This window comes from Somniosus microcephalus, chromosome 18 (genome assembly GCF_052327205.1).
Source record: "Somniosus microcephalus isolate GS21.2 chromosome 18, FLI_Smic_1.0, whole genome shotgun sequence".
Classification (NCBI taxonomy): domain Eukaryota; kingdom Metazoa; phylum Chordata; class Chondrichthyes; order Squaliformes; family Somniosidae; genus Somniosus; species Somniosus microcephalus.
The window spans coordinates 69,995,191-70,022,428 of NC_141004.1; the positions used below are offsets into that span (position 1 = coordinate 69,995,191).

At 49.6% G+C, this 27,238-nt stretch overlaps 1 protein-coding gene across 10 annotated transcripts in view; it reads left to right on the plus strand.

The window, feature by feature from the left end:
- klhl12 (kelch-like family member 12) overlaps nt 1–27,238 on the plus strand; it is a 49,707-nt gene continuing 22,469 nt past the window's right edge. For 3 of the 10 annotated variants that reach the window (XR_015081742.1, XM_086011640.1, XM_086011649.1), the window contains exons 1-7: nt 1–44; nt 1,233–1,404; nt 4,047–4,281; nt 17,392–17,545; nt 18,856–19,073; nt 22,063–22,212; nt 26,871–26,985. Coding sequence is in view for 9 of the 10 variants with exons in the window: in XM_086011640.1 (XP_085867766.1) it covers nt 4,099–4,281; nt 17,392–17,545; nt 18,856–19,073; nt 22,063–22,212; nt 26,871–26,985 (820 nt within the window). In the remaining variant the exon portion in view is untranslated. The other 7 variants (XM_086011647.1, XM_086011644.1, XM_086011646.1 and 4 more) reach the window with 7 other exon arrangements.

Genomic DNA, 27,238 nt, shown 5'->3' on the forward strand with positions numbered 1-27,238 from the left:
TGGACTGTGGGAGGTGTAGTCCGTTTTTCGGAGCCGAGCCGGCGGTGAGTGAGTGAGTGAGCGGCCCCGAGTGAGGGAGCGCGGCACTGGGCGGTGAGGGAGCGGCCCCGAGTGAGGTAGCGGGGCACTGGGCGGTGAGGGAGCGGCCCCGAGTGAGGTCGCGGGGCACTGGGCGGGCGGTGCGGCCGAGCCCCTCACCGAGTGGACGGGACGAAGGGGCTGGCGGAGAAACGCCTTGTAAGGAAGGAGCGGCTTTCACCACGGCCCGTGGTCAGCCCAGGCCCCGGGACAACCCGGGGAGAGCGGAGCCCGATCCCCGGCCCCCGGGGAGAGAGGAGCCCGGCCCCCGGGGAGAGAGGAGCCCGAGCACCGGGCCCTCGGGGAGAGTGGAGCCCGATCCCCGGGCCCCCGGGGAGAGAGGAGCCCGAGCACCGGGCCCCCGGGGAGAGAGGAGCCCGGGCCCCGGGCTTTAACCCGGGGTGGGGAATAACAGAGGAAGCAAGATGGAGGGGTTCAGAGTGGGCTTGATGTTGCTGGATGCTCTGGCACCGATGGTGGGGCGAGGGGGGGGGGGGGGGGGGAGTTGGGACGAAGGGCTCGAGGGAGGGTAAGACAAGGCTTTGAAGGGATTGTAAAACTCGGTTTCCTGCAGGTAATTAGTGAGTTAAAACTGCAAACTATTTCATGCGATTACAGACCCTTGGTACACGATGTGCCACCAAATGATAAAATGGTGGCAGAGCTGGGCTTGTTGCACAAACATCGGTGGTGCCAGGGCAGACAAAGCTGAACAAGACAGCGTATGCATCCTTCAAAAATGTGAACGTACTCTAGAGAGTTAGAAGTAGTTAACAAAGAAAAGCTTGATGCCACTAATCGAGTCTGCACAGGTTACTTGGCCATTGCCAAGTCTAAATAAGTATAAGGTGCTGTTGTTTTCCTATGTCCCATTTAAAGTAAATGTTTGCCCAGTGCATGGCTGAATTTCATTTGCGGGCCCCCCAGTGGGTGCAGTTCACTGCTGGTAGCGTAGAGTTGAACTATTTCCCCTCCCGCATAGAGTGGAAGCCAATAGGAGGCTTGTCAGTTTGCCTTGGTTTAAGGAACCTGTTGTAAATATTGATTCAGTGAATTATATTCTGTGGGACTTGGGATGTGCAGATGTAGTGGAAATGTACTTTTTGGTAAATGAATCGGTTTTACAGTATTGATCCTTTTTATTAATATTCCAGGTGGTATGACTGGGTATGGCTGAAGGCGACTGAAATGACAGATGTCCCGTGAAGTTAGCCAGCCCTGTTCTGGGAGAACTGAAAGGTTTGGGAGTAATTGTACGGAGCTGGCAGACTGGAGCTCTCCCATGGCTTATCGGATGCTCTAGTAACTCTGGTTCAGCAAGTGAATGTAAGAACAAACGCTTTCTGTGTCATAAGGATGAATATGAGTCCAATTACTTTTAGCATTTCTGATAATATTTGCAAACCATATTATCAAACATGCCTTTGCAATTCGAACTGTCTTCAGTGTTGTTGTGATCAGACTGCTTGTTGATTTGGTGCTGTTCAGCATTGCAAGGGTTCCCTCCAAGCTGCCACTGCACTGTTTAATACTGCAGCACCACAGACAGCAGAGTCTGAGTTCATGCCATTTGGTTTAATGCATTAATATTGATGTAATTTTGATTTGTCAGGCAGCAGAGCAGATCCATCTATCATTCCTGAACTTAAGTTGAGTACAAACTTCATTAAGACTGTTGGACTGAATAAAGCTTCAGTCCACGCTCAATTGGAGCAATGTGTCTAATCTGTTGCTCCTGTACAAATCTGAGTGGAGCAGAATCAAGAGTTGGCAATTAAGCCATGCTTCTGCCAGGAAAGTGCTGGTTACAACAGTCCCACCTTGGCATTCTGTTTTAATCCAGAAAGGGTACTGTAAACTATCCGTAGTCAAAACTTCACACGTGGCAGCTCCTGCCCAGTGTTGCCGGAAATATGCCATATTTATGTAAAATTGATGTACCGTGCATGTTCCTGGGGATGTTTTCCAGAGCCTGTTAAATCCATGTTCTACAGACAGGGTCTGAATGTTTTAGTTGGTAAACGCTGGGATCAGTATGCCGGTTCGCGATTACCTTAATGGCTGCTGCCTAAAAATCAGATGTGCCTGAAACATCCCCTTAGCTGGTCCTTCTGGTGGGGAGGCCTCAAATAGTCGGTCTCCACCAGGCTGTTTCTGACTGGCTTTGGCAGGAATTATTTGAAACAAATTGTTGTATATTCTTGCTCGGGAGTATTACAGACTGCAGTTACTTTACATTCACATTATTGTTGCTATTTATAGAGAAGTTCTGAAATTCAGAAGCACCTTTTAGCAAAATGGAAAAAAATTCACTGGCTTTGTGGTTTCAATGATATTACTTTCATGGAGTTACTTCAGCTTTCCGACTAGGCAGCACTGACTTCTTTTTCCCTTTCATACAAATTCTGCGTAGATCTTTGTTTCAGTTTGCTGCCTAACAATAGAAATGTTTTTCTAAGAGAAGCAAAAATACTGAAAAACTTATCTGCAGAACCGTCAATACCTGGACTTCAAAAATAATTCTGCGGGTGAGGTTTTTTTTGGGACATTTCAATGTGATAAAGCACTACGTAAGTAAATGATTTGAAGTATTGAGAAAAGCTAGCCAGTCCCATTGTATACTATAGGGATGGTGGAGGAATGGTCATGACTTTTATATATAGAAGTGCCATTGGCGAAGAGACATCTTGAAATGAAAATATGGTAGAAAGAGTGAGCTTGTATTTACATAGCACCTTTCACGACCTCGACACGTCCCAAAAGTGCTTTATAGCCAATGAAGTACTTTTGAAGTGTAGTCACTTTTATTGTAGGAAACTTGGCTGCTAATTTGCACACAAGAAGGTCCCACAAACAGCAGTGAGATAATTGACCAGATAATCTGTCTTTTTTATTAGTGATAGATGAGGGATAAATATTGGTTTGCACACAGGGAGAACTCCCCTGCTCCTCTTCAAATAGTGCATGGGATCTTTTAAGTCCATTTGAGAGGGACCTCAGTTTAACGTCTGATCTGAAAGACAGCACCTCCAATAATCCAGCACTCCCTAAGTATCAGTTTATATTATGGGGCTGACACCCACAACCTTCTGACTCAGAGGCAAGAGTGCTACCACTGAGCCAAGGCTGACACCTTAGAGTCTTGGTTAGAGAGTGGTGGTGAGTGACTGGGTGATCTTATGACTTGGTGGTTGGGTTAAGAGTTGTGGTGACAATGGACAGAGATACAAAGAAGGTTTTGTTGTGTTGTAGAAGGGAAACCAATAGATAGAACTGCCAGCTTGCTTAGGTTTGTGTTGATTGGGGTTTATCAACAAAAGACAATCTGTGTCTTGGAACCAAAATGCACTAATCCCAAGATCACAAAATGTATTTTAGCTGATGTAAAGGAAAATGCACATAATCTGTATCTGATTCATATGTGAAAATAAACTTAATCTGAAATATAAAAACTTGAGGAACGAGCCTCTGATTTGAAGTGCGGCATCTTTTAAGAAGGGTGATGGGTGCTGTGTGTGGGGTAGCCTGGTGGATTAGCAACAGTGTGGACGGCCAATGGGTAGAATTGAATTCAGGTAAGGGGAGTGGCTTGGGATAGCCGATGAGGAGAGTCACAAACGGTCGGTGTGACACGGTCGGTGTGACACGGTCAGTGTGACACGGTCGGTGTGACGCATTGTCCTGGAACGGAAAGAGGTCTCGGTCAAAGGGTTGGCACAATGAAGGAAATTGCAATCAAAGTTAGCAAACGGGCAGGAATAACAGCAAAGAGCTGAGGAGGGGGTGGGTATTCTGGACACATATCAGTGGTCTTACGGGTAATGTTAAATATTTTCTTCCCCAAAAGTGGTTAAAAAATCTATATTAATCTTATGGCTTCATAAATTTTGCAAAAAAAGTATTAAATATCAGAGGACGCGTTCTCCTAGTCTTTTAATAATGCATTGGTTGGTCTGATTTTAATCCAGCTGTAGGTGACTAGATCTCTTTTCACTGGCTTTACAAGTGGCAAAGCTCAACATGGCTCCTCGGGATATAATGACCAACTCACACGCCAAGTCCATTCTTAACACTATGAACTCCCTGAGGAAGAGTAACACCCTGTGCGATGTCACATTGCGAGTTGACAGCAAGGACTTTCCTGCTCATCGTATTGTGCTGGCAGCGTGCAGCGATTACTTCTGCGCCATGTTCACCAGTGAGGTAAGCTGGCAGGCTGCTGCTGCTGCTGCTGGATTTCTGTCTGTAAACGTCAGCCAGGAAAGTCAAGCAAGAGAGTCACTACTCTGTGCCTTGGCCTGTCCATACATCTTTCTTTCCCAAACGAGAGAAGGCTGGATGGACAGTCAACATGTAATGCTCCAAGTGACCAGCTTACAGCACAGAACCATTGGAATTCAGAAAGAGGCCATTTAGCCCAACGTTTTTTTGCTAGAGCAATCCAAAAAAACTAATCCCACTGCCCTGCTCTGCCCCTATAAGCTGCGTATCTTCCACATTTCGAACATTTAGAGGCAGAGACACGAGAAACTATAATGGGGAATAAGGAAATGGCAGAGACATCAAACAAATACTTTGTATGTGGCTTCACGGTAGAAGACACAAAAAACATTCCAGAAATATTAGGGAACCAAGGATCTAATGAGGAACTTAAAGAAAGTAGGATTAGTAAAGAAATAATACTGGAGAAATTAATGGGACTAAAAGTCGACAAATCCCCTGGCCCTGAAGGCCTTTCTCCTAGGGTTGTAAAAGAGGTGGCTACAGAGATAGTGGGTGCATTGGTTTTGATCTTCCAGAATTCCCTAGATTCTAGAACGGTCCCAGCAGATTGGAAGGAAGCAAATGTAACCCCGCTATTCAAGAAAGGAGGGAGAGAGAAAACAGGGAACTACAGGCCAGTTGGCCTGATATCAGTAGTAGGGAAAATGCTAAAACCTATTATAGGGATGTGGTAACAGGGCACTTAGAAAATAATAATAGGATTGGGCCGAGTCAACACGGATTTATGAAAGGGAAATCCTTTTTGACAAATCTGTGAAGAGTTTTTTGAGTTTGTAACTAGCAGGGTAGATAAGGGGGAACCAGTGGATGTAGTATATTTGGATTTTCAAAAAGCACTTGATCAGGTGCCACACAAAATGAGGGCTCATGGGATTGGGGCTAATATACTAGCATGGATTGAGGATTGGTTAACAGAGAGTAGGAATAAACAAATCATTTTCAGGTTGGCAGGCTGTAACTAGTGGGGTACCGCAAGGATCAGTGCTTGGGCCTCAGCTATTCACAATCTATAATAATGACTTAGGTGAGGGGACCGAGTGTAATGTATCCATGTTTGCTGATACAAAGTTATGTGGGAAAGTAAGCTGTGAGGAGGACGCAAAGAGGCTGCAGAGAGATATAGACAGGTTAAGTGAGTGGGTAAGAACAGGGCAGATGGAATATAATGTGCAATATAATGTGGAGAAGTGTGACATTATCCACTTTGGTAGGAAAAATAGAAAAGCAGAATATTTTTTAAATGGTGAGAAGCTGGGAAATGTTGGTATTCGGAGGGACCTGGGTGTCCTTGTACACAAATCACAGAAAGTTAGCATGCAGGTACAGCAAGCAATTAGGAAAGCAAATGTTAGTCTTTATTACAAAGGGATTGGAGTGTAAGAGTAGGGAAGTTTTAATACAATTGTATAGGGCCTTGGTGAGACCACACCTGGAGTACTGTGTACAGTTTTGGTCTCCTTACCTAAGGAAGGATATACTTGTCTTCGAGGGAGTGTAACAAAGATTAACTAGACTGATTCCTGGGATGAGGGGATTATCCTATGAGGAGAGATTGAGTAGACTAGGGCTGTATTCCCTAGAGTTTAGAAGAATGAGAGGTGATCTCATTGAAACATATAAAATTCTTAAGGGGCTTGACAGGGTAGGTGCTGGGAGGATGTTTCCCCTGGCTGGAGAGTCTGGAACCAGGGGTCACAGTCTCAGAATAAGGGGTTCACATAGGACATTTAGGACTGAGATGAGGAGAAATTTCTTCACTCAAAGGGTTGTGAATCTTTGGAATTCTCTGCCCCAGAGGGCTGTGGGTGCTCAGTCGTTGAGTATATTCAAGACAGAGATGGATAGATTTTTGGATACTAAAGGACTCGAGGGATATGGGGATAGTGCGGGAAGGTGGAGGTGAGATAGAAGATCAGCCATGATCTTATTGAATGGCGGAGCAGGCTCAAAGGGCTGAATGGCCTACTCCTGCTCCTATTTCTTACGTTCGTATTTATCCAATTTTCCCTCTAAAAAATGTGATGGTCTCGATCTCAGCTACTTCCTCTGGAAAAACATTCCCTGTTCCAACAGCTCGCGAATAACATTTTCCTGACTTCTCACTTTTCTTGATGATTTCCACTACCTTTTGTGTGACAAAGTGCTTCCTGATTTCATTCCTGAATGACCTCGCTGGAAGTGGAAATCTGGAACACTCTCCACCAAAAAGCTTTTGAGGCTAGGCCAATTGAAAATGTTCAAGATGGAGATTGACAGATTTCTGTTAGGCAAGGGATATGGAACCAAGGTGGATAAATGGAACTAAGATACAGATCAGCCATGATCTCATTACATGGCGAACAGGTTCAAGGGGCTGAATGGTCTACTCGTGTTCCTTCCTATGTTCCTAATTTTAAGATTGTGCCTCCTTTTTACTGGATTCCCCCACTAAAGGAAATAAGGTTTGTCTCACTACCATTTCGTATCCAGGTATACATATTAATGTGTTTCCATATTCTGATGCTTGGACATGTCGTAAAGAAAGGGTGTAATTTAGCATTTCTTTGATGATCTAATTCAAACTGCTCCGTATGAGACAAGTTATTTTTAATTGAGAAACCATAGTGAAGGGATGAGGCCTGCAGGAAGTAGTGATTAGTTGATGCCCAGCTTGTGTTTAAAAGCCTGAAGATTATAAGAGGAGCGAAAGATTGAAGGGTGTATGTAGAGCTCCTCCGTTTGAATTAGTGGGAGACTGTAGGATGAGACTCGATTTCAATGGTTAAGGAGGAACTCCCATCTGATTGTTGCACAGTAGCCCCATGTTATATCTCGGAGGGGTAGAGATTAGTTAGTCTTGGCCCAGAACCAGTGCCTCCCATAATTGGAGAATCACAGTTGTCTCTCTGAAATACTCGGGGATGTGCCTTTTCTGCAGGCCCATGGAGTGAGAACTCTTTCTCCTGGTTGAGAAAGAAGGCTTAATTCCTTTTGAACAACATTCTAAAAAAAACAGCTTGATTAATGGTTCCAGTTTAACTTCTGTGTCTAATTGTAGCCCTGTTATTACCTGATTTAAAAACCAGTTACTGGTAGTGAAGCGTATTTAACTGTTTCCCTTGGTGATTTGCTGAATTCATCTCCATGGGATTGCAATACAAGTCTCCACAAGTGGTGGGGCAGCTTCAGAAACACGTGCTGTTCTTTCCCTGACCCAGTTCTTTTTGTTTCTCCTGGAAAACACCTCGGGGGTTCTTCAGCTGCTGGTTAGCATTTTGTTTGTCGGAGTCGCATTCCACCCTGTAATGAGAATTTCTGCTGCTTTCTCAGTCATTACTGTTTGCCAAGAGGGGCCCGGGTAAAATGTATTCATCCTTTTACGAGTGTGTCTTTGGTTGCCGGCACCTATTGAGTGCTGAACTGAAAGGGCTACATGAGGCATGGTGGCAAATGTTATTGATCCTTTTCATTTAATGGTTCCCAGCAATAAAGCTTTGACAGTGTAAACCAGCCTGGCACACTGTTGCTGTGTGTGCAAACCACATTTAAACATGGAAAACTACACTTGACTGAAGAAGATGATCATATAGGGTACAATAACATAGTACAGGAAACTTTCGTTTTTCCGGAGGTTAAATGTCCGGAAAGCTCTTATCTACCGTCAAAATTCAGGAGCCGTTTCCTATTCGTTTTTTTACTTCTCGTTGCTTTTTTTTTTTCCAGTCAGGCTCTGCAAGGTCTAGCTGAAGCTGTTGCTTAGCTACAGAGACGCTTTTAAGCTGCGGCCGACTGTTTTGAAGCTGTTGCTAAGCAACAGGGTTTGTTGATTCACACGGAGCTGAAAAGCTCCGTATGTTTTAACATTAGCGCTGGTTGGTACGGCACCAGCTCGGTCCCGTCAGTGCCGGACACCAGAAAGTTTCCTGTAGCTATGTTACTGCACTAGGAATCCAGATGTGTGGACTAATAATCCAGGGAACACTAGTTCAAATTCCAGCAGTTTGAGAATTTGAATTCAGTTTCAAACGAATCTGGAAATAAGTCTCAGTAAAAGTGACCGTGAAGATGTCGGATTGTCATTAAAAACCCAGCTGGTTCACGAATGTCCTTTTAGGGAAGGAAACCTGCCGTCCTCACCCGGTCTGGCCTATGCGTGACTCCAGTCCCACACCAACGTGGTTGACTCTTAACTGTCCTCTGACGTGGCCGAGCGAGCCCCTCAGATGCACCAAAATCACTATCAGTGGTTCAAGAAGTCCCACCACTACCTTCTCAGGGCAACTAGGGATGGGCAATGGATGTAGCTTTGCCAGCGACGCCTTCATCCCGAGAATTAATTAAAAAAAAATTGAATGAATAAAAAAAAGTTGAATCCATCTCTGTGGGATTGCAATACAAGTCTCCACAGGCGGTGGGGCAGCTGCAGAAACACGTGCCGTTCTTTTCCTGACCCAGTTCTTTTTGGGTCTCCTGGAAAATACCTCGGGGTCCTTCAGCTGCTGGTTAGAATTTTGTTTTTCTGAGCCGCATTCCACCCTGTAATGAGAATTTCTGCTGCTTTCTCACAGTCATTACTGTTTGCCAGGAAGGGACCGGGTAAAAGGTATTTGTTATAAATCTCATCATTCATCAAGAAACTACTCGTGAAATAACGCTGGACGGCCAGCTGGTGGCGCCGTCCAAGGAGTATAAATACTCGGGCGTCGGCCCCAGCTTGCCGGGACATTTTGTAAGACAAGGAGCTAGTGAAGTACAACTAGACCTCCATGTTCTGAAACAAGTTGATTAAAGCCTTGCTTTATGCTCAAACCAAGTGTGTAGTGAGTTTTATTACGTCAATTTAATCAACTTGATATCGACTCCATGCTTTGGGTGATTTCGGGAACAGCCAGCTACGACTCGAACCGTAGAAGTGAACTCAGACAAGTAATCGATCCGTCATGGAGAAACTATTCAGACCCGCCCGTCTCGACCTGGACCCGAATTCACTTACAGCCGCTAAGGTATGGGAGCACTGGTATCGTACTTTCAGCAACTTCCTCAGGGTGTGTGGTGAAAATGTTCCTGATATATTAGAGATACTTGCTAATTATGTATCCCCTCGTGTTTGATTATATCGAAGGACTGTGTAGACTATGACGCCGCTATCCAAATACTATAGCAGCTGTATGTCAAGTCCCCAAATGTTTTTGCTCGGCATCTACTGGCCACAGCTCGACAACAACCCGGGGAATCACTTGATGAATTCCTTCAGAAACTTCGCAGGCTCAGCAAGGATTGTAATCTTAAAGCTGTTACAGCTGAGCAGTACCAGGAGGAGTTAATTCGTGATTCCTTTATTAATGGGATTGCGTCTCCCTTCATACGCAGCGTCTGTTGGAGAATTAAACCCTCAAGTTACAGGCTGCCTATGACCAGGCATGTTCTCTGGACTTAGCAAAGAGGAATGCAGACACCTATCTTTCACCACGTGCACGGGCTGCTGTTATTACTTTTAGTGACTCTTTCGATAGGCCTCGGGCGGAAGCCCTCATGGATGACGACTCCAACCCGGCTGATGACAACCATACCCTAGAAACCTACACTGATGACGACCCCGCCCTAGTGGCATCTTGGCAATCTGGAAGGAAGTGTTTCTTCTGTGGAGGTGCGTTCCATTATAGGAAATTTTGTCCTGCTCGTAACGCGACCTGCAATCATTGCAACAAGAAAGGTCACTTTTCTAAGGTATGCCAGTTAAGAGCCGCTGTTAGTAAGAAAGGCCACTTTTCTAAGGTATGCCAGTCGAGAGCTCCTGTTAGTTTTGCAGCTACAATCTATAAAACTGCTCCTCCCCCAAGAGCCACTACTAAGGTTACAGCTGTCAAGGGTAAAACTGCCCCTCCTCCCATCACTGCTGTTTTTCCCCAAAGTCTGTCCCATGCAGCCACGAAGGTTTCGGTAAATGGACACATTTTGAGTGCACTAATCGACTCATGCAGCTCTGACAACTTCATTAGTGAGCGGGCTGTCAGTAAGTTAAAACTGCGTATTTACCCCTCGGACAGGGAAATTGCAATGGCTCTGACGACACTGACCACCAATTCTTCCGGCTTTTGTCTTGTCGACCTTATTCTCAATGGCCGCACTTATTTCTCCACCCGGCTTGGGGTGCTCAAGAACCTATGCAGTGATGTGCTCCTGGGACAGGATTTCCAGAAACAACACAAAAGACTCACTTTCGAGTTTGGAGGGTCAAAGCCGGAGCTTACTATTTCCAAAGTACCGTTTTGTGCGCTTTCGGCGGCTTCGCTTGACGAGCCCTCCTTGTTTGCCAATCTTTCCCCCCCCCCCCCGACGTAAGCCCATAGTCACTAAATCACGACGTTTCAGTCAAGATGATCGCTCCTTTATCGAGACAGAAATCTCTCGCCTTCTAGCTGACGGTATCATTGAGCCATGTTCATCTTCCTGGCGGGCTCAAGTCATCGTTGTTAAAAATCCTCTGAAGCAACACAAGAAACGTCTTTGCATCGATTACTCGCAAACTATTAACCAGTATACCGACCTGGAAGCCTACCCACTACCACGCATCGATGACATGGTCAATAACCTTGCCAACTACAAGGTATTTTCAACTTTTGATTTAAAGAGCACATATCATCAAGTGCCGTTAAAGGACTCTGACAAGAAGTATACGGCCTTTGAGGCCAATGGTCGGCTTTACCAGTTTTGTCGCCTTCCATTTGGGGTCACCAATGGGGTGGCCGTCTTTCAATGGGCAATGGATAGCCTAGTCAAACAGGAGAACTTGAACGGACACTTTTCCATACCTGGATAATATCACCATTGCTGGTCATGACCAGAAGGAGCATGATGCCAACCTCCAGAAATTTTTTGACGTTCTCCTTCGTCGCAACTTAACCTTAAATTAGTCCAAATCTGTGAAATCAGTACCATCAGTCAACGTCCTTGGCTACTGGGTGGGCAATGGTGTCATCAAACCGGATCCGGAGCGACTTCGTCCGCTTCAGGAGCTCCCTCCCCCTACGAATCTCGGCTTTCTTCGTCGGGCACTCTGCATGTTCGCCTATCATGTGAAGTGGATACCCCACTTCTCCGACAAGATCCAGCCCCTGCTTCACGCGAAGTCATTTCCCTTGGAGGCAACGGCTATTTCAGCTTTCAACCTCCTCAAGCGACAACTGGATAAAGCCACGCTTCGTTCCATTGATGAAAATCTTCCTTTCGTGGTCGAGTGCGATGCATCGGATGTGGCGATCTCTGCTACCTTGAATCAAGGTGGTCGACCCGTTGCATTTCTGTCCAGAACTTTGCAGGGTAGCGAGCTCCATTATCCTCCTGTCAAGAAGGAGGCTACGGCCATCATCGAAGCAGTACGTAAATGGAGTCATTTTCTCACTCGTCGCCATTTCACACTTATATCCAATCAGCGCTCCGTGGCCTTTATGCTGGATAACCGGAAACGCACTAAGATCAAGAATAACAAAATACAACTCTGGAAGATGGAATTGGCTGCCTTTGGATACACCATACATTATCGACCCAGCAAAGAGAATGTGGCCCCGGATACCCTCACGCGGGCATTCTGCTCTTCTATGTCAACTTCGACTCTTGCGGATCTTCATGCTGACTTATGCCATCCTGGCGTTACCTTTCTACGTCTACCAACGTCACACCTCACGAGCAATTCTTCAGCTTCCAGTGCCGCTTCATCCATGGGACGTCTCTACCGTCATGGTTGGCAGCTCCCGGCACCGTGCTGCTCCGAAGATTCATCCGATCATCTAAAACCGATCCTCTCGTCGACGAGGTTGAACTCGCAGATGTCAACCCCACGTACGCGCACGTGCGGTACCCGGATGGCCGGGAGTCCACCGTTTCGCTCCGGGACCTGGCTCCGTGTCCGGCCGGTTCCACGGACCCAACCGATAGAGGGACCCACGGGGATGATGCCGACACTCTGCGCTACCCCGAAGATGACGCCCTACCTGGGGCATCGAGAGATCTGCCAGCTGCCCCCACCAGATCCACTCGGGGAGCCGAGCGCTCCCCGTGGGATGGCCACCCGAGGTCAGGACGCCAGTCAATCCCCGGCTATCCAACAGGATGAAGCCAGTTCTGCGCCTGTGGGGACCCACACCTGGAGTCACGGTCTCCCCAGCCTCCCTCGGGTCGATCAGAGCAACACAGGCCCTGTCGATCCACCGGTATGGATCAAGTGGCCCAGGGACCAAGACATGGTCTGGGGAGACGTGCCTTCTAGCCACAAACAAAAATCTAAAAGACTGCGGCTGTTCGTGGTCCGTCTAATCCGCTAAGAGGAAGTCGTCGGACTTCCAAATCTTTTAGGCAGGAAGAATGTTATAAATCTCATCATTCATCAAGAAACTACTCGTGAAATAACGCTGGACGGCCAGCTGGTGGCGCCGTCCAAGGAGTATAAATACTCGGGCGTGGGCCCAGTTCCCAGGGACATTTTGTAAGACAGGAACTAGTGAAGTACAACTAGACCTCCATATTCTGAAACAAGTTGATTAAAGCCTTGCTTTATACTCAAACCAAGTGCGTAGTGAGTTTTATTACATCATTATTCATCCTTTTATGAGTGTGCCTGTAGCAAGTGTTAAGTGACCCTGTTCATTTAATAGTTCCCAGAGGTTATCATTATACTTGGCTGGGTGATGCCACACTCGTGCTGTACTGCATTGATGTTCATGACCATTTGTATGGAGGTGTATCAGTGTGGAGATCACCTTCAGGGTGGGGTGAGTGTGTGGGGATTGTCCCCCGCAGGGTGGGCGAGTGTGGGGATTGTCCCCCGCAGGGTGGGCGAGTGTGGGGGGATTGTCCCCGCAGGGTGGGCTGAGTGTGTGGGGATTGTCCCCGCAGGGTGGGCTGAGTGTGTGGGGATTGTCCCCGCAGGGTGGGCTGAGTGTGTGGGGATTGTCCCCGCAGGGTGGGCTGAGTGTGTGGGGATTGTCCCCGCAGGGTGGGCTGAGTGTGTGGGGATTGTCCCCGCAGGGTGGGCTGAGTGTGTGGGGATTGTCCCCGCAGGGTGGGCTGAGTGTGTGGGGATTGTCCCCGCAGGGTGGGCTGAGTGTGTGGGGATTGTCCCCGCAGGGTGGGCTGAGTGTGTGGGGATTGTCCCCGCAGGGTGGGCTGAGTGTGTGGGGATTGTCCCCGCAGGGTGGGCTGAGTGTGTGGGGATTGTCCCCGCAGGGTGGGCTGAGTGTGTGGGGATTGTCCCCGCAGGGTGGGCTGAGTGTGTGGGGATTGTCCCCGCAGGGTGGGCTGAGTGTGTGGGGATTGTCCCCGCAGGGTGGGCTGAGTGTGTGGGGATTGTCCCCGCAGGGTGGGCTGAGTGTGTGGGGATTGTCCCCGCAGGGTGGGCTGAGTGTGTGGGGATTGTCCCCGCAGGGTGGGCTGAGTGTGTGGGGATTGTCCCCGCAGGGTGGGCTGAGTGTGTGGGGATTGTCCCCGCAGGGTGGGCTGAGTGTGTGGGGATTGTGTGTCACAGGGTGGGCTGAGTGTGTGGGGATTGTGTGTCACAGGGTGGGCTGAGTGTGTGGGGATTGTGTGTCACAGGGTGGGCTGAGTGTGTGGGGATTGTGTGTCACAGGGTGGGTGAGTGTTGGCGATTGGCCCAGCAGGGTGGGCGAGTGTGTGGGGATTGGCCCAGCAGGGTGGGCGAGTGTGTGGGGATTGGCCCAGCAGGGTGGGCTGAGTGTGTGGGGATTGGCCCAGCAGGGTGGGCTGAGTGTGTGGGGATTGGCCCCGCAGGGTGAGCTGAGTGTGTGGGGATTGGCCCCGCAGGGTGGGCTGAGTGTGTGGGGATTGGCCCCGCAGGGTGGGCTGAGTGTGTGGGGATTGGCCCCGCAGGGTGGGCTGAGTGTGTGGGGATTGGCCCCGCAGGGTGGGCTGAGTGTGTGGGGATTGGCCCCGCAGGGTGGGCTGAGTGTGTGGGGATTGGCCCCGCAGGGTGGGCTGAGTGTGTGGGGATTGGCCCCGCAGGGTGGGCTGAGTGTGTGGGGATTGGCCCCGCAGGGTGGGCTGAGTGTGTGGGGATTGGCCCCGCAGGGTGGGCTGAGTGTGTGGGGATTGGCCCCGCCCGGGGGGGGTGGGGTGTGTGTGTGTGAGTGTGTCCCCGCCGTGGGGGGTGGCGAGTGTCCCCGCGGGGGTGGCGAGTGTCCCCGCGGGGCAAGTGAGTGTGTGGGGATTGAGTGTGCCGGGTTTGTATGTCACGGGGCGGGTGAATGTGGGGGGGATTGTTGCCGCAGGGTGGGCGTGTGCGGGGATAGTCCCCGCAGGGTGGGCGAGTGTGCGGGGATTGTCCCCGCAGGGTGGGCGAGTGTGCGGGGCTTGTCCCCCGCAGGGTGGGCGAGTGTGCGGGGCTTGTCCCCCGCAGGGTGGGCGAGTGTGCGGGGCTTGTCCCCCGCAGGGTGGGCGAGTGTGCGGGGCTTGTCCCCCGCAGGGTGGGCGAGTGTGCGGGGCTTGTCCCCCGCAGGGTGGGCGAGTGTGCGGGGCTTGTCCCCCGCAGGGTGGGCGAGTGTGCGGGGCTTGTCCCCCGCAGGGTGGGCGAGTGTGCGGGGCTTGTCCCCCGCAGGGTGGGCGAGTGTGCGGGGCTTGTCCCCCGCAGGGTGGGCGAGTGTGCGGGGCTTGTCCCCCGCAGGGTGGGCGAGTGTGCGGGGCTTGTCCCCCGCAGGGTGGGCGAGTGTGCGGGGCTTGTCCCCCGCGGGGTGGGCGAGTGTGCGGGGCTTGTCCCCCGCGGGGTGGGCGAGTGTGCGGGGCTTGTCCCCCGCGGGGTGGGCGAGTGTGCGGGGCTTGTCCCCCGCGGGGTGGGCGAGTGTGGGGATTGTGTGTCGCGGGGTGGGCGAGTGTGGGGATTTTGTGTCGCGGGCTGGGTGTGTGTGTGGGGATTGTCGCCGCAGGGTGGGTGGGCGTGTATTGGGATTGTGTGTCGCAGGGTGGATGTGTGGGGATTGTCCCCGCCGGGTGTGAGAGTATGGGGATTGTCCCCGCGGGGTGGGTGAGTGTGGGGATTGTCCCTGCGGGGTGGGTGAGTGTGCGGGGATTGTCTCTCACAAGGTGGGCTGAGTGTATGGTGATTGGCCCAGCAGGGTGGGTGAGTGTTGGTGATTGGCCAAGCAGGGTGGGTGAGTGTGTGGGGATTGGCCCAGCAGGGTGGGTGAGTGTGTGGGGATTGTGTGTCACAGGGTGGGTGAGTGTTGGTGATTGGCCAAGCAGGGTGGGTGAGTGTGTGGGGATTGGCCCAGCAGGGTGGGTGAGTGTGTGGGGATTGGCCCAGCAGGGTGGGTGAGTGTGTGGGGATTGGCCCAGCAGGGTGGGTGAGTGTGTGGGGATTGGCCCAGCAGGGTGGGTGAGTGTGTGGGGATTGGCTCGGCAGGGTGGGTGAGTGTGTGGGGATTGGCCCGGCAGGGTGGGTGCGTGTGTGGGCATTGGCCCAGCAGGGTGGGTGCGTGTGTGGGGATTGGCCCCGCCGGGGGGGGGTGGGGGGTGTGTGTGTGTGTGTCCCCGCGGGGCGGGCGAGTGTGTGTGGATTGAGTGTGCGGGGATTGTCCCAGCAGGGTGGGTGAGTGTGTGGGGATTGGCCCAGCAGGGTGGGTGAGTGTGTGGGGATTGGCTCGGCAGGGTGGGTGAGTGTGTGGGGATTGGTTCGGCAGGGTGGGTGCGTGTGTGGGCATTGGCGTGCGGGGTTGGCGAGTGTGCGGGGATTGTCCCCGCGGGGTGGGCGAGAGTGCGGCGATTGTCCCCCGCGGGGTGGGCGAGCGTGCGGGGATTGTCCCCCGCGGGGTGGGCGGGCGTGCGGGGATTGTCCCCCGCGGGGTGGGCGGGCGTGCGGGGATTGTCCCCCGCGGGGTGGGCGGGCGTGCGGCGATTGTCCCCCGCGGGGTGGGCGGGCGTGCGGGGATTGTCCCCCGCGGGGTGGGCGGGCGTGCGGGGATTGTCCCCCGCGGGGTGGGCGGGCGTGCGGGGATTGTCCCCCGCGGGGTGGGCGAGTGTGCGGGGCTTGTCCCCCGCAAGGTGGGCGAGTGTGCGGGGCTTGCCCCCCGCAGGGTGGGCGAGTGTGGGGCTTGTGTGTCGCGGGGTGGGCGAGTGGGGATTTTGTGTCGCGGGGTGGGCGAGTGTGTGGGGATTTTGTGTCGCGGGCTGGGTGTGTGTGTGGGGATTGTCGCCGCAGGGTGGGTGGGCGTGTATTGGGATTGTGTGTCGCAGGGTGGATGTGTGGCGATTGTCCCCGCCGGGTGGGTGAGTGTGTGGATTGTCCCCGCCGGGTGGGTGAGTGTGCGGGGATTGTCTCTCGCAAGGTGGGTGAGTGTGCGGGGATTGTCCCCGCAGGGTGGGTGAGTGTGCGGGGATTGTCCCCGCAGGGTGGGTGAGTGTGCGGGGATTGACCCCGCAGGGTGGGCTGAGTGTGCGGGGATTGTCCCCGCAGGGTGGGCTGAGTGTGTGGTGATTGGCCCAGCAGGGTGGGTGAGTGTTGGTGATTGGCCCAGCAGGGTGGGTGAGTGTATGGGGATTGGCCCAGCAGGGTGGGTGAGTGTATGGGGATTGGCCCAGCAGGGTGGGTGCGTGTGTGAGGATTGGCCCAGCAGGGTGGGTGCGTGTGTGGGGATTGTCCCCGCTGGGGTGGGTGGGGGGTGTGTGTGTGAGTGTCCCCGCGGGGTGGGCGAGTGTGTGTGGATTGAGTGTGCTGGGTTTGTGTGTCACGGGGCTGGGCGAGCGTGCGGGGATTGTCCCCCGCGGGCTGGGCGAGCGCGCGGGGATTGTCCCCCGCGGGCTGGGCGAGCGCGCGGGGATTTTGCGCCGCGGGCTGGGCGAGAGCGCGGGGATTTTGCGCCGCGGGCTGGGCGAGCGCGCGGGGACCGGCCCCGCAGGGCGGACGAGCATGTGGGGATTGTGTCGCAGAGATTGGATAAATTCTGATGTCTGATCCTCTTGACAGCTAACAGTACCTATAATGGGAGTAGAAAATGTTGTAATTTTTGTTTCCGAAGAGTAATTGAGGCGCTGTTTCTTTCCTTGCAGCTTTCGGAGAAAGATAAACCTGACGTTGCTATCCAGGGTCTGACTGCCTCCACCATGGAGATCTTGCTGGATTTTGTGTATACAGAAACGGTCCATGTCACTGTGGAGAATGTTCAGGAGCTGCTTCCCGCAGCCTGCCTCCTCCAGCTGAAAGGTGAGCTCTCTTCTCAGTCTCATCGCTCTAGGAACAGCCCACAGCTGAAAGGTGAGCTCTCTTCTCAGTCTCATCGCTCTAGGAACAGCCCACAGCTGAAAGGTGAGCTCTCTTCTCAGTCTCATCGCTCTAGGAACAGCCCACAGCTGAGATGTGAGCTCTCTTAGTCTCGTCGCTCTAGGAACAGCCCACAGCTGAGATGTGAGCTCTCTTAGTCTCGTCGCTCTCGGAACAGCCCACAGCTGAGAGGTGAGCTCTCTTCTCAGTCTCGTCGCTCTAGGAACAGCCCACAGCTGAAAGGTGAGCTCTATTCTCAGTCTCATCGCTCTAGGAACAGCCCACAGCTGAGATGTGAGCTCTCTTAGTCTCGTCGCTCTAGGAACAGCCCACAGCTGAGATGTGAGCTCTCTTAGTCTCGTCGCTCTCGGAACAGCCCACAGCTGAGAGGTGAGCTCTCTTCTCAGTCTCATCGCTCTAGGAACAGCCCACAGCTGAGATGTGAGCTCTCTTAGTCTCGTCGCTCTAGGAACAGCCCACAGCTGAGAGGTGAGCTCTCTTCTCAGTCGCATCGCTCTAGGAACAGCCCACAGCTGAGAGGTGAGAAAATCTCCTCGCTAAAACTTCATCACTACACGACCTGGGATCAGCAGTCAGCCTTCCTCTGGCCTGTGAAGCATCGCAGATGGCTGCTCCAGCACTGCTGCTTGTGGGGCATGAAAAAAACAGTTTTCAGTGTAGAGAGAGAAATAAATTGCATTTATATTGTGCTTTTGAGGACCCCAGGACGACCCAAAGCCGTTCACAGCCAATGAAATACTTTTGAAGTATATCTACTGTCACAATGTAGGGAAATGTAATAGCCAATTTGCGCACAGCAAGGTCCCACAAACAGCAGTGAGATAAATAGCCAATTAGGCAGTTTTAGTGATGTTGGTTGGGGGGTAAGTTTGGGCCAGGACACCGGGAGATTTCCCAAGTGGCCTGGGATCTTGTACATCCACCTGAGAGGATGGACAGGGCCTCTGGTTAATGTTTGATCTGAAAGACGACACCTCCGACGGTGCAGCGCTCCCTCGGTACTGCACTGGAGTGTCTGCCTAGATTATGGGCTCAAGTCTCTGGAGTGGGACTTGAACCCACGACCTTCTGACTCGGGCGAGAGTGCTAATGCTGATCCACGGCCGACACCTTCGTCTCTGTTTTTATTCAGAGGGGATCATTTACCTGCTGCGGGCGCGGTTGGTGATGTAAAATAGTAACACATGGCCATTGCTGTGTGCAGATCGTGTATTGTGCATATTTTTCACTAGGTGTGAAGCAGGCTTGCTGTGAATTCTTGGAGAGCCAGTTAGACCCATCCAACTGTTTGGGAATCCAGGAGTTTGCTGAGACTCACAGCTGTGTGGATCTGATGCAAGCAGCAGAAGTTTTCAGCCAGAAGAACTTTCCGGAGGTTGTTCAACACGAGGAATTCATGCTGCTGAACAAGGAGGAAGTGGAAAAACTCATTCGGTGTGATGAAATTCAGGTGAGGCCTCAGTCACTATGGAGAATGTACAAAGCCCATTTGTTACATCAAACATCCTGTGATAAGGACGGGCAGGTGACATTTGGAATTGCAGAAACTACCTGTTTAATGCTTCTTTTCAGGAGATTCTGTCTCTTGTAAAATGCTTGGGGGATAATGCGTGGCGATGTGATACTTTCTATTCCTTGTGCACAATTATTGTAATTTAATATTCACTAGGGTGGTCCTCCGCTTCGTGGAACGCGCATTTCTTTTATCACCAAGAAACCACATTGGATCCAAAATTGGCTTAGTGGCAGGAGGCAGAGGGTGATGGCCGAAGGTTGTTTTTGTGACTGGAAGCCTGTGTCCAGTGGTGTACCGCAGGGATCGGTGCTGGGTCCTTTGCTGTTTGTAGTGTACATTAATGATTTAGATATGAATGTAGGAGGTATGATCAGTAAGTTTGCAGATGACACGGAAATTGGTGGAGTGGTAAATAGCGAGGAGGGAAGCCTCAGGCTACAGGACGATATAGACGGGTTGGTCAGATGGGCAGAACAGTGGCAAATGGAATTTAACCCTGAAAAGTGTGGGGTGATGCATTTTGGGAGGACTAACAAGGCAAGGGAATACATAATGATTGGTAGGACCCTAGGAAGGACAGAGGATCAGAGGGACCTTGGTGTGCATGTACATAGATCCCTGAAGGCAGCGGGACAGGTAGATAAGGTGGTTTAAAAGGCATATGTGATACTTGCCTTCATTAGCCGAGGCATAGAATATAAGAGCAGGGAGGTTATGATGGAGCTGTACAAAACGCTAGTTAGGCCACAGCTGGAATACGGTGTGCAGTTCTGGTCGCCACACTATAGGAAGGATGTGATTGCATTGGAGAGGGTGCAGAGGAGATTCACCAGGGTGTTACCTGGGCTGGAGCGCTTCAGCTATGAAGAGAGACTGGACAGGCTGGGGTTGTTTTCCTTAGAGCAGAGAAGGCTGAGGGGGGACCTGATTGAGGTGTACAAAATTATGAGGGGCATAAATAGGGTAGATAGAAAGGAACTTTTCCCCTTAGTAGAGTGGTCAATAACCAGGGGGCATAGATTCAAGGTAAGGGGCAGGAGGTTTAGAGGGGATTTGAAGAAAAACTTTTTCACCCAGAGGGTGGTTGGAATCTGGAACTCACTGCCTGAAAGGGTGGTAGAGGCAGGAACCCTCACAACATTCAAGAAGCATTTAGATGAGCACCTGAAACGTCATAGCATACAAGGCTACGGACCAAGTGCTGGAAAATGGGATTAGATTAGACAGGGCTTGATGGCCGGCGCGGACACGATGGGCCGAAGGGCCTCTTTCTATGCTGTATAACTCTGACTATGACTAACCTAGGTCAAGGGTCGTGACCCATAATGCATGATGTCAGCGAAGCTGAAGAGGCAAATTGAGAAATAATTGGGTGACTCGAAGCTTGAAGTTGGGGGTTAAAGGGAGTGATTATAAGAATGGGGCAGGAAGAGTAGATAAAGGAAAATCGAGAGTTTTGTTTAAAGGACCTCGCACCTACTCTGGGACACCATCCGAGAACTTAGCTGGTGATTAGTTCTCCCGCCTAGGGATCTTGAATTCAACTAGATCACCTCTGGCCTGCCCTGGCTTGAGACTGGCTAACAGCACAAACTCCTCTGTGTGCAGGACTTGGCCGATAGAATTTACGGAGGCCAGAGGGAGCTGAGTAAATCTCGGTACAGATTAACCAGGTTGCTTCACCAGTTTTATTCCAACTGCGATGTCTTAATGCAGCTCTTTGTAAAGTACTTTCGTTCAAAAATCAATAGAAATGGGCAAGGAAAGAAGTGTTCAAAGTTAATTAGAATTCCTTGTAGCTGGGATTTCAAAATACTTCCCCTTCCTCTCGGGGGGGCCCCCCCCCCCTTCAGATGTACATGACGGGGAATGGGCTAACCTGATCCTGAAGCAGGGCGCTCCTTCCTGGTTATTTGTGGGTGACACTGTCATCCAGATGCAGCAATGTGTCACAGATACCAATTTGTGTTGTAACTACACATTAATTTTGACACGCACATCTTTCCACAGGTAACTGGCTGCCATCTTGAAATCCTTTCAGCAATGAGTTGAGGACCTAGTGTCCATCTTTAGATTCATGACACTAAATACAAATTTATAATGTATTAAATGTGCAATGTAATACGTTTATTCCTTATTTTGTCATCATTACAGGAAACTTTGGTTTATCCGGAGGTTAACTGTCCGGAATGCTCGAGCCACCGGCAAAAATCAGGAGCCGTTTTGTTCGTTTTTTTTTTTCTTTTCGTTGCTTTTTTTTCACCAGTCAGGCTCTGCAAGGTCTCGCTGAAGCTGTTGCTAAGCTACAGAGACGCTTGCAAGGTACGGCCGACTGTTTAGAAGCTGTTGCTAAGCAACAGGGTTTGTTGCCAGATACGGAGCTCAAAATCTCCGTATGTTTCAACATTAGCGCTGGTTTGTCCGGCAGTTTTGATGGGACGGCAACAGGTCGGTGCCAGATAGCACAAAGTTTCCTGTATACTGAAACACAGTCATGCCTGCAGCTGCAGACGTCTACCTCTAGACGGAGCTTCAAAGGTCCCTGTACCCACACTTGCAGCATCACTAATACACTCAGAAGGAAATTAACATTGTTTGACTTTCTGTGGGCAAAACGATAGGAGATCCGCCAGTAAAATTAAATTAATGCTCAAAATTACTATTGGCTACTGTATGGATTAAAAAAACTTCACTTTACTTTCATACAGTATGGGATGCAGAAATGTAGCAGTCAGGATATTTGAATATTTTTGTGATGTGTTCTTGGGCACTGAAAAAAAGTAACTTCAGCCTGTGTTGTGATCTAGTTGGTGTGGGAGATATGACCCATATTATCTGAGTTGGTAGTTTGTAGAGTAATAGAGCCAGTACCCTATGGTACAGTGGATGGCTGTCTGGTTCTGATGAGCTGCTGCTGTTTCAGGTGGATTCGGAGGAACCTGTGTTTGAAGCGGTATTAAACTGGGTAAAACACTCTAAGAAGGAGCGAGAGGAATTCCTACCTGATCTGCTGCAATATGTCCGGATGCCACTGCTCACTCCAAGATACATCACGGATGTAATAGATGCTGAGGTATGTACTCCTTCCAAATAGACTGCTACCACTTGTAACTCATGTTCTGTGAGGCAACTACATGCTTTATTTTAGTTATAAACATAATTCCAGTCATTAACAACTATCATTGCTCCATTAATTGATTCATTTGTTCCTGTGTCCCCGCTCCATTCATTTATTGATGAAGTGCCTGCTGCTCGATGAATTTATTGATTCACTGTTGCTCACTTCTCCATTTAATTCACTGCTGCCTGCTGCTGTATTGATTCATTAATTGTTGCCTACTTGCTGTACTAATGTGCTGGTGCCTGCTGCTCGATAAATGTATTCACTCACGGGTGCCTACTTACTGTGCTGCAGTGAGCATTGCTATCTGTTTGGCGTCTGAGCCATGATGCATGTGGCTTGTATTTGTTTCTATGGGTTCACTTTCCTCTTGCGATTGTATGGCATAAAAAAAAGTTGTTCTAATTTAACTTCAGTTTATTGCATAATTCTTTAATTGCCCTGTTAATGTAGAAGCTTTCGTTGTCTGCTATTTCAGGGCCTTTTGTTAACGCAGTCTTTCGGAACATCATAATAAAACTTCTCAAGCTTGTAGAGCTCTTGACTCCGTCTGTTTTACCATGGGCATTCGCCTAGTAACATATTAAAAGTCTTGCATGTGGTGTGCACTCCCAGTGCAGCTGTTTCTGTGGCTGCTATCCGTCAACAGTAGGTGTGATGCTTGGCTTTTACCTCTAACCTACAAACTATAATAGCTGTGTATTCTTAGCATTGTGCTTACCTTTCAGTCTTCCCACCCACGTCTCCGCACTGCAAGGCTCCATGGACCTTCCCGCCTACCTACCTATGCCATCACCCCCACCTTGGTACTCCTCTGTTTGCCCTGCCACCCTTACTGCCTTGCCCAGTCTCGCTCGCATCCCCTCCTCCCACAATCTGAATCTTTGTCCTATCCAGGCTACTGTCCTGATCCCTGTGGCGCTGCCGCTTTCTTTAAACTGCTTATTGTTTTATACTCTGTTTAGAGCACAGTCAGTGCTTTAAGGAACAAAACAAAGAACAGGCGTTAAACTGCTGGGGCGGAGGCAGCACAGTATGGGAGGTAGGTGGGATTAGGGAGGATGATAAAGGCATAACGCAAGAGGGTAAGTATGATTGAGTCATACAGAGGTGGTAAGAGGTCTTGGGGTGAGGATAGGAATGAAGGAGGAGATGAACGGGAAGGGGGCGAGGAGGGGTTTACTGGTAATTGAGAAGCTAACAGTAGGAAGGCAGATGGGGAAGGGCAATTTGGTGACTGGTGGTGAGGGAGATAGGTGCGTGAGTGATGGCGAGGCAGATTAGGGACGCGGGTGAGCAGATTGGAGCTGAGAGGGGATGGTAGAGCAAGGGATGAGACAATGGGTGGGAGTTGACGAGGAAGGAAGAAAGAGGATAGCATGTAGAGGTAGCGGGGAAAGAATAAGACAGAAAAGAACAGGACACAGAAAATCTATAAAAGATGACAGAGAAACAAGTTGACACTGGCACAACCAGAAAAAAACCAAAAGATACCAAGGTGAGATGAGCAAAGAGAAATACAGAGAAAGCATTGACACAAGGATATCAAGGTTGAGACCGAGTGTACACTTTGTTTTACTGTTAACAATAATCATAGGCCCCACTTATTATTTAAAAAAAAAACCTATTGCATCAATTAGTGTGCTTAAAAACAGTTCCTTCCCTTACCGAGCGAACCCACTAGACTTCTACTTTCTGACACACTGAGCAACACCACAGGAGATTCAGTACGACTATAATTAATCCCTCAAACATAGTGCCTCTTTTCTTTCTCACCTTTTATCTCGCCAACTCCAGAAGTTACCTGGGTTAGTTAACTCTCTGGTGGTTTGATATAGTTTTTCGTATTTGTGAGTCTGTCTGGAGCTTTCAAAGAGCTGAGAACTTTTCTAACATCTTCAAAGGCTCCAGATATACTCTCTTCTCTTTGAAAGCCCCAGATGAACTCATTAAAAAAAAATCAGGCTGATAAATACCCTCAAACAGTTAGTGGGGCCTCAATAATTTAAATAGCTATTTGTTAAATTTGAAAATAGCTGCCAATCGAACATGTATTTGAACAGATCACACAGCATGTCTGTATGTGAATTGAATGGCTTGGCCCCTCTCTGGACTGGAATATTATTGCAACAAAATGTAACAAAAATGAGCTGGAACTTGTTTTTAGTGAGAGGCTGGTTTTTAAATTCCATATGTACAATGGCACAAGTAAATAAGCCAAGACCAAGCTAAATCTCAGAGAAAAAGTTTTATTTTTTCTACAAAAGTTCTACAGTCCTGGGAAGGAATGTGTTTAAGTAGGAGATGGTGAGTTGAGCCTTGATTTAAGTTATTGAAGGTGCAGGGGTTAGGAAGAGCTTGTTGGATGGTATGCTGTCATGCAGTGGCAGTAAGACACCAGCCATGTAGACATGCACTGTCACACAGCTGATGCATTTTGGATTTATCACATCTGGGGGGGCGGGGGGGCCTTCAAGCCCATACACAGAATTATAGAGCTTGCCGATCAATTGAAAGCCACTTTAAATAGATAGAGGCTTAGGCCCAGTCACATTCCTGAAACACAAACCCCAATTTTAACCTGACCCACCTGGTGGGGGCAGGGGGCCCGTTTCACACCCCGCCTGATCTTACGCTCTCTTAACTTCACGGGCGCGTTGTGTTCAAATCAGGGCTTTAGACTCTGAACAGATCAAACCAAATTTAGAGGCTGAAGACCGAGGTGCTGAGTTTCTGCTGTAAGGGTGGGCGAAAGGGAAGTCGATCAGGGAGAAAAGTGTTTAGTTGGCCAGATACCAGTTAAAGTAGCCTCAGTCCTGGAGATACTGAAGTGTATAGCTCAAGCCAACAGAGTCTTGGGTGCTGGCAGAGTGTGCACAGTGTATGGGTGTGGACATGCAGTATCGGGTTCCTACAGGGAATGAGCTGCTTCCTATGGTACATAGTTAGGGGTTCCGTTGAATCATGGAATAGCACAGCATAGAAGGATGCCATTCGGCCCATCGAGTCTGCGCCAGCTCGATCGAAGAGCAATCCAGTCAGTCCCACTCCCCCGCTCTTTCCCCTTGGCCCTGCAATTTTTTCTCCTTCAACTATTTATCCAATTCCCTTTTTGAAGGCGACTATTGAATCTGTTTCCCCACCCTATCGGGCAGTGCCTTCCAAATCCTAACCACTCGTTGCATAAAAAAGTTCCCCCTCGTGTCGTCTCTGGTTCTTTTGCCAATCACCTTAAATCTGTGCCCTCTCGTTATCAACCCTTCATTGGAATCAATTTATCTTTATTTACTCTATCAAATCCTCTCTTAGCCTTCTCTACTCTAAGGAGAACAATCCCAGCTTTTCTAGTGTATCCACATAACTGTAATCCCTCATCCCTGGAACCATTCTAGTAAATCTTTTCTGTACCCTCTCTCACTGCTTCCTGTAGTATATGGATTTCTGGGGTCAGTTGAATGACCTGCTTCCTGTAGTATACAGATTTCTGGGGTCAGTTGAATGAACTGTTTCCTGTAGTATATGGATTTCTGGGGTCAGTTGAATGACCTGCTTCCTGTAGTATACGGATTTCTGGGGTCAGTTGAATGACCTGCTTCCTGTAGTATACGGATTTCTGGGGTCAGTTGAATGAACTGCTTCCTGTAGTATACGGATTTCTGGGGTCAGTTGAATGAACTGCTTCCTGTAGTATACGGATTTCTGGGGTCAGTTGAATGACCTGCTTCCTGTAGTATACGGATTTCTGGGGTCAGTTGAATGAACTGCTTCCTGTAGTATACGGATTTCTGGGGTCAGTTGAATGACCTGCTTCCTGTAGTATACGGATTTCTGGGGTCAGTTGAATGACCTGCTTCCTGTAGTATACGGATTTCTGGGGTCAGTTGAATGACCTGCTTCCTGTAGTATATGGATTTCTGGGGTCAGTTGAATGAACTGCTTCCTGTAGTATATGGATTTCTGGGGTCAGTTGAATGACCTGCTTCCTGTAGTATATGGATTTCTGGGGTCAGTTGAATGACCTGCTTCCTGTAGTATATGGATTTCTGGGGTCAGTTGAATGACCTGCTTCCTGTAGTATATGGATTTCTGGGGTCAGTTGAATGAACTGCTTCCTGTAGTATATGGATTTCTGGGGTAAGTTGAATGACCTGCTTCCTGTAGTATACAGATTTCTGGGGTCAGTTGAATGACCTGCTTCCTGTAGTATATGGATTTCTGGGGTCAGTTGAATGACCTGCTTCCTGTAGTATACAGATTTCTGGGGTCAGTTGAATGACCTGCTTCCTGTAGTATATGGATTTCTGGGGTCAGTTGAATGACCTGCTTCCTGTAGTATATGGATTTCTGGGGTCAGTTGAATGACCTGCTTCCTGTAGTGTTTCAGTTGAAGAATCCGTATTGTACCTAGAAATGATTAACCTGCCTTTTTTTCAGCAGTGGTCTCGATGGGGCCAGGATTTGGATTTTCACAATAATTTGGTTTGTGCTTATCCCAGGTATTTACGGGGTGGTGGAGTGAAAGCCTTACAGAACCCAACATGTGAAAGTGGGAATGTATGGTTGTCCGAACAGCCATTAGCATTGGTTGAGTGTTTTCCCTCTTTCTCCAGCCCCTGATTCGATGTAGCCTACAATGCCGAGATCTGGTGGATGAAGCCAAGAAATTTCACCTGAGACCAGAAATTCGTACACAGATGCAAACCCCCAGGACCAGGCCAAGATTGGGTGAGTGTCGGTGAAAGGATAGGCACTTCTTTCATTTAGTGTTCATTTTGGAATTCATTTCACGTCTGCAGATCATTCTAGGAAGTGAGGGACAGTATGGATGGCCTATACATTAATTTGTACTCCATTAAACAGTCTCAGACTGTTTTATGTGGAGAGTCAAACTATCTTAAGTTCACCCCGGTCTGAGAAGGACTGGGTGGTTCACATTGCCTTTTCACCCCAAAGTCTTGGTTCCAATTCAGTCCAGTCA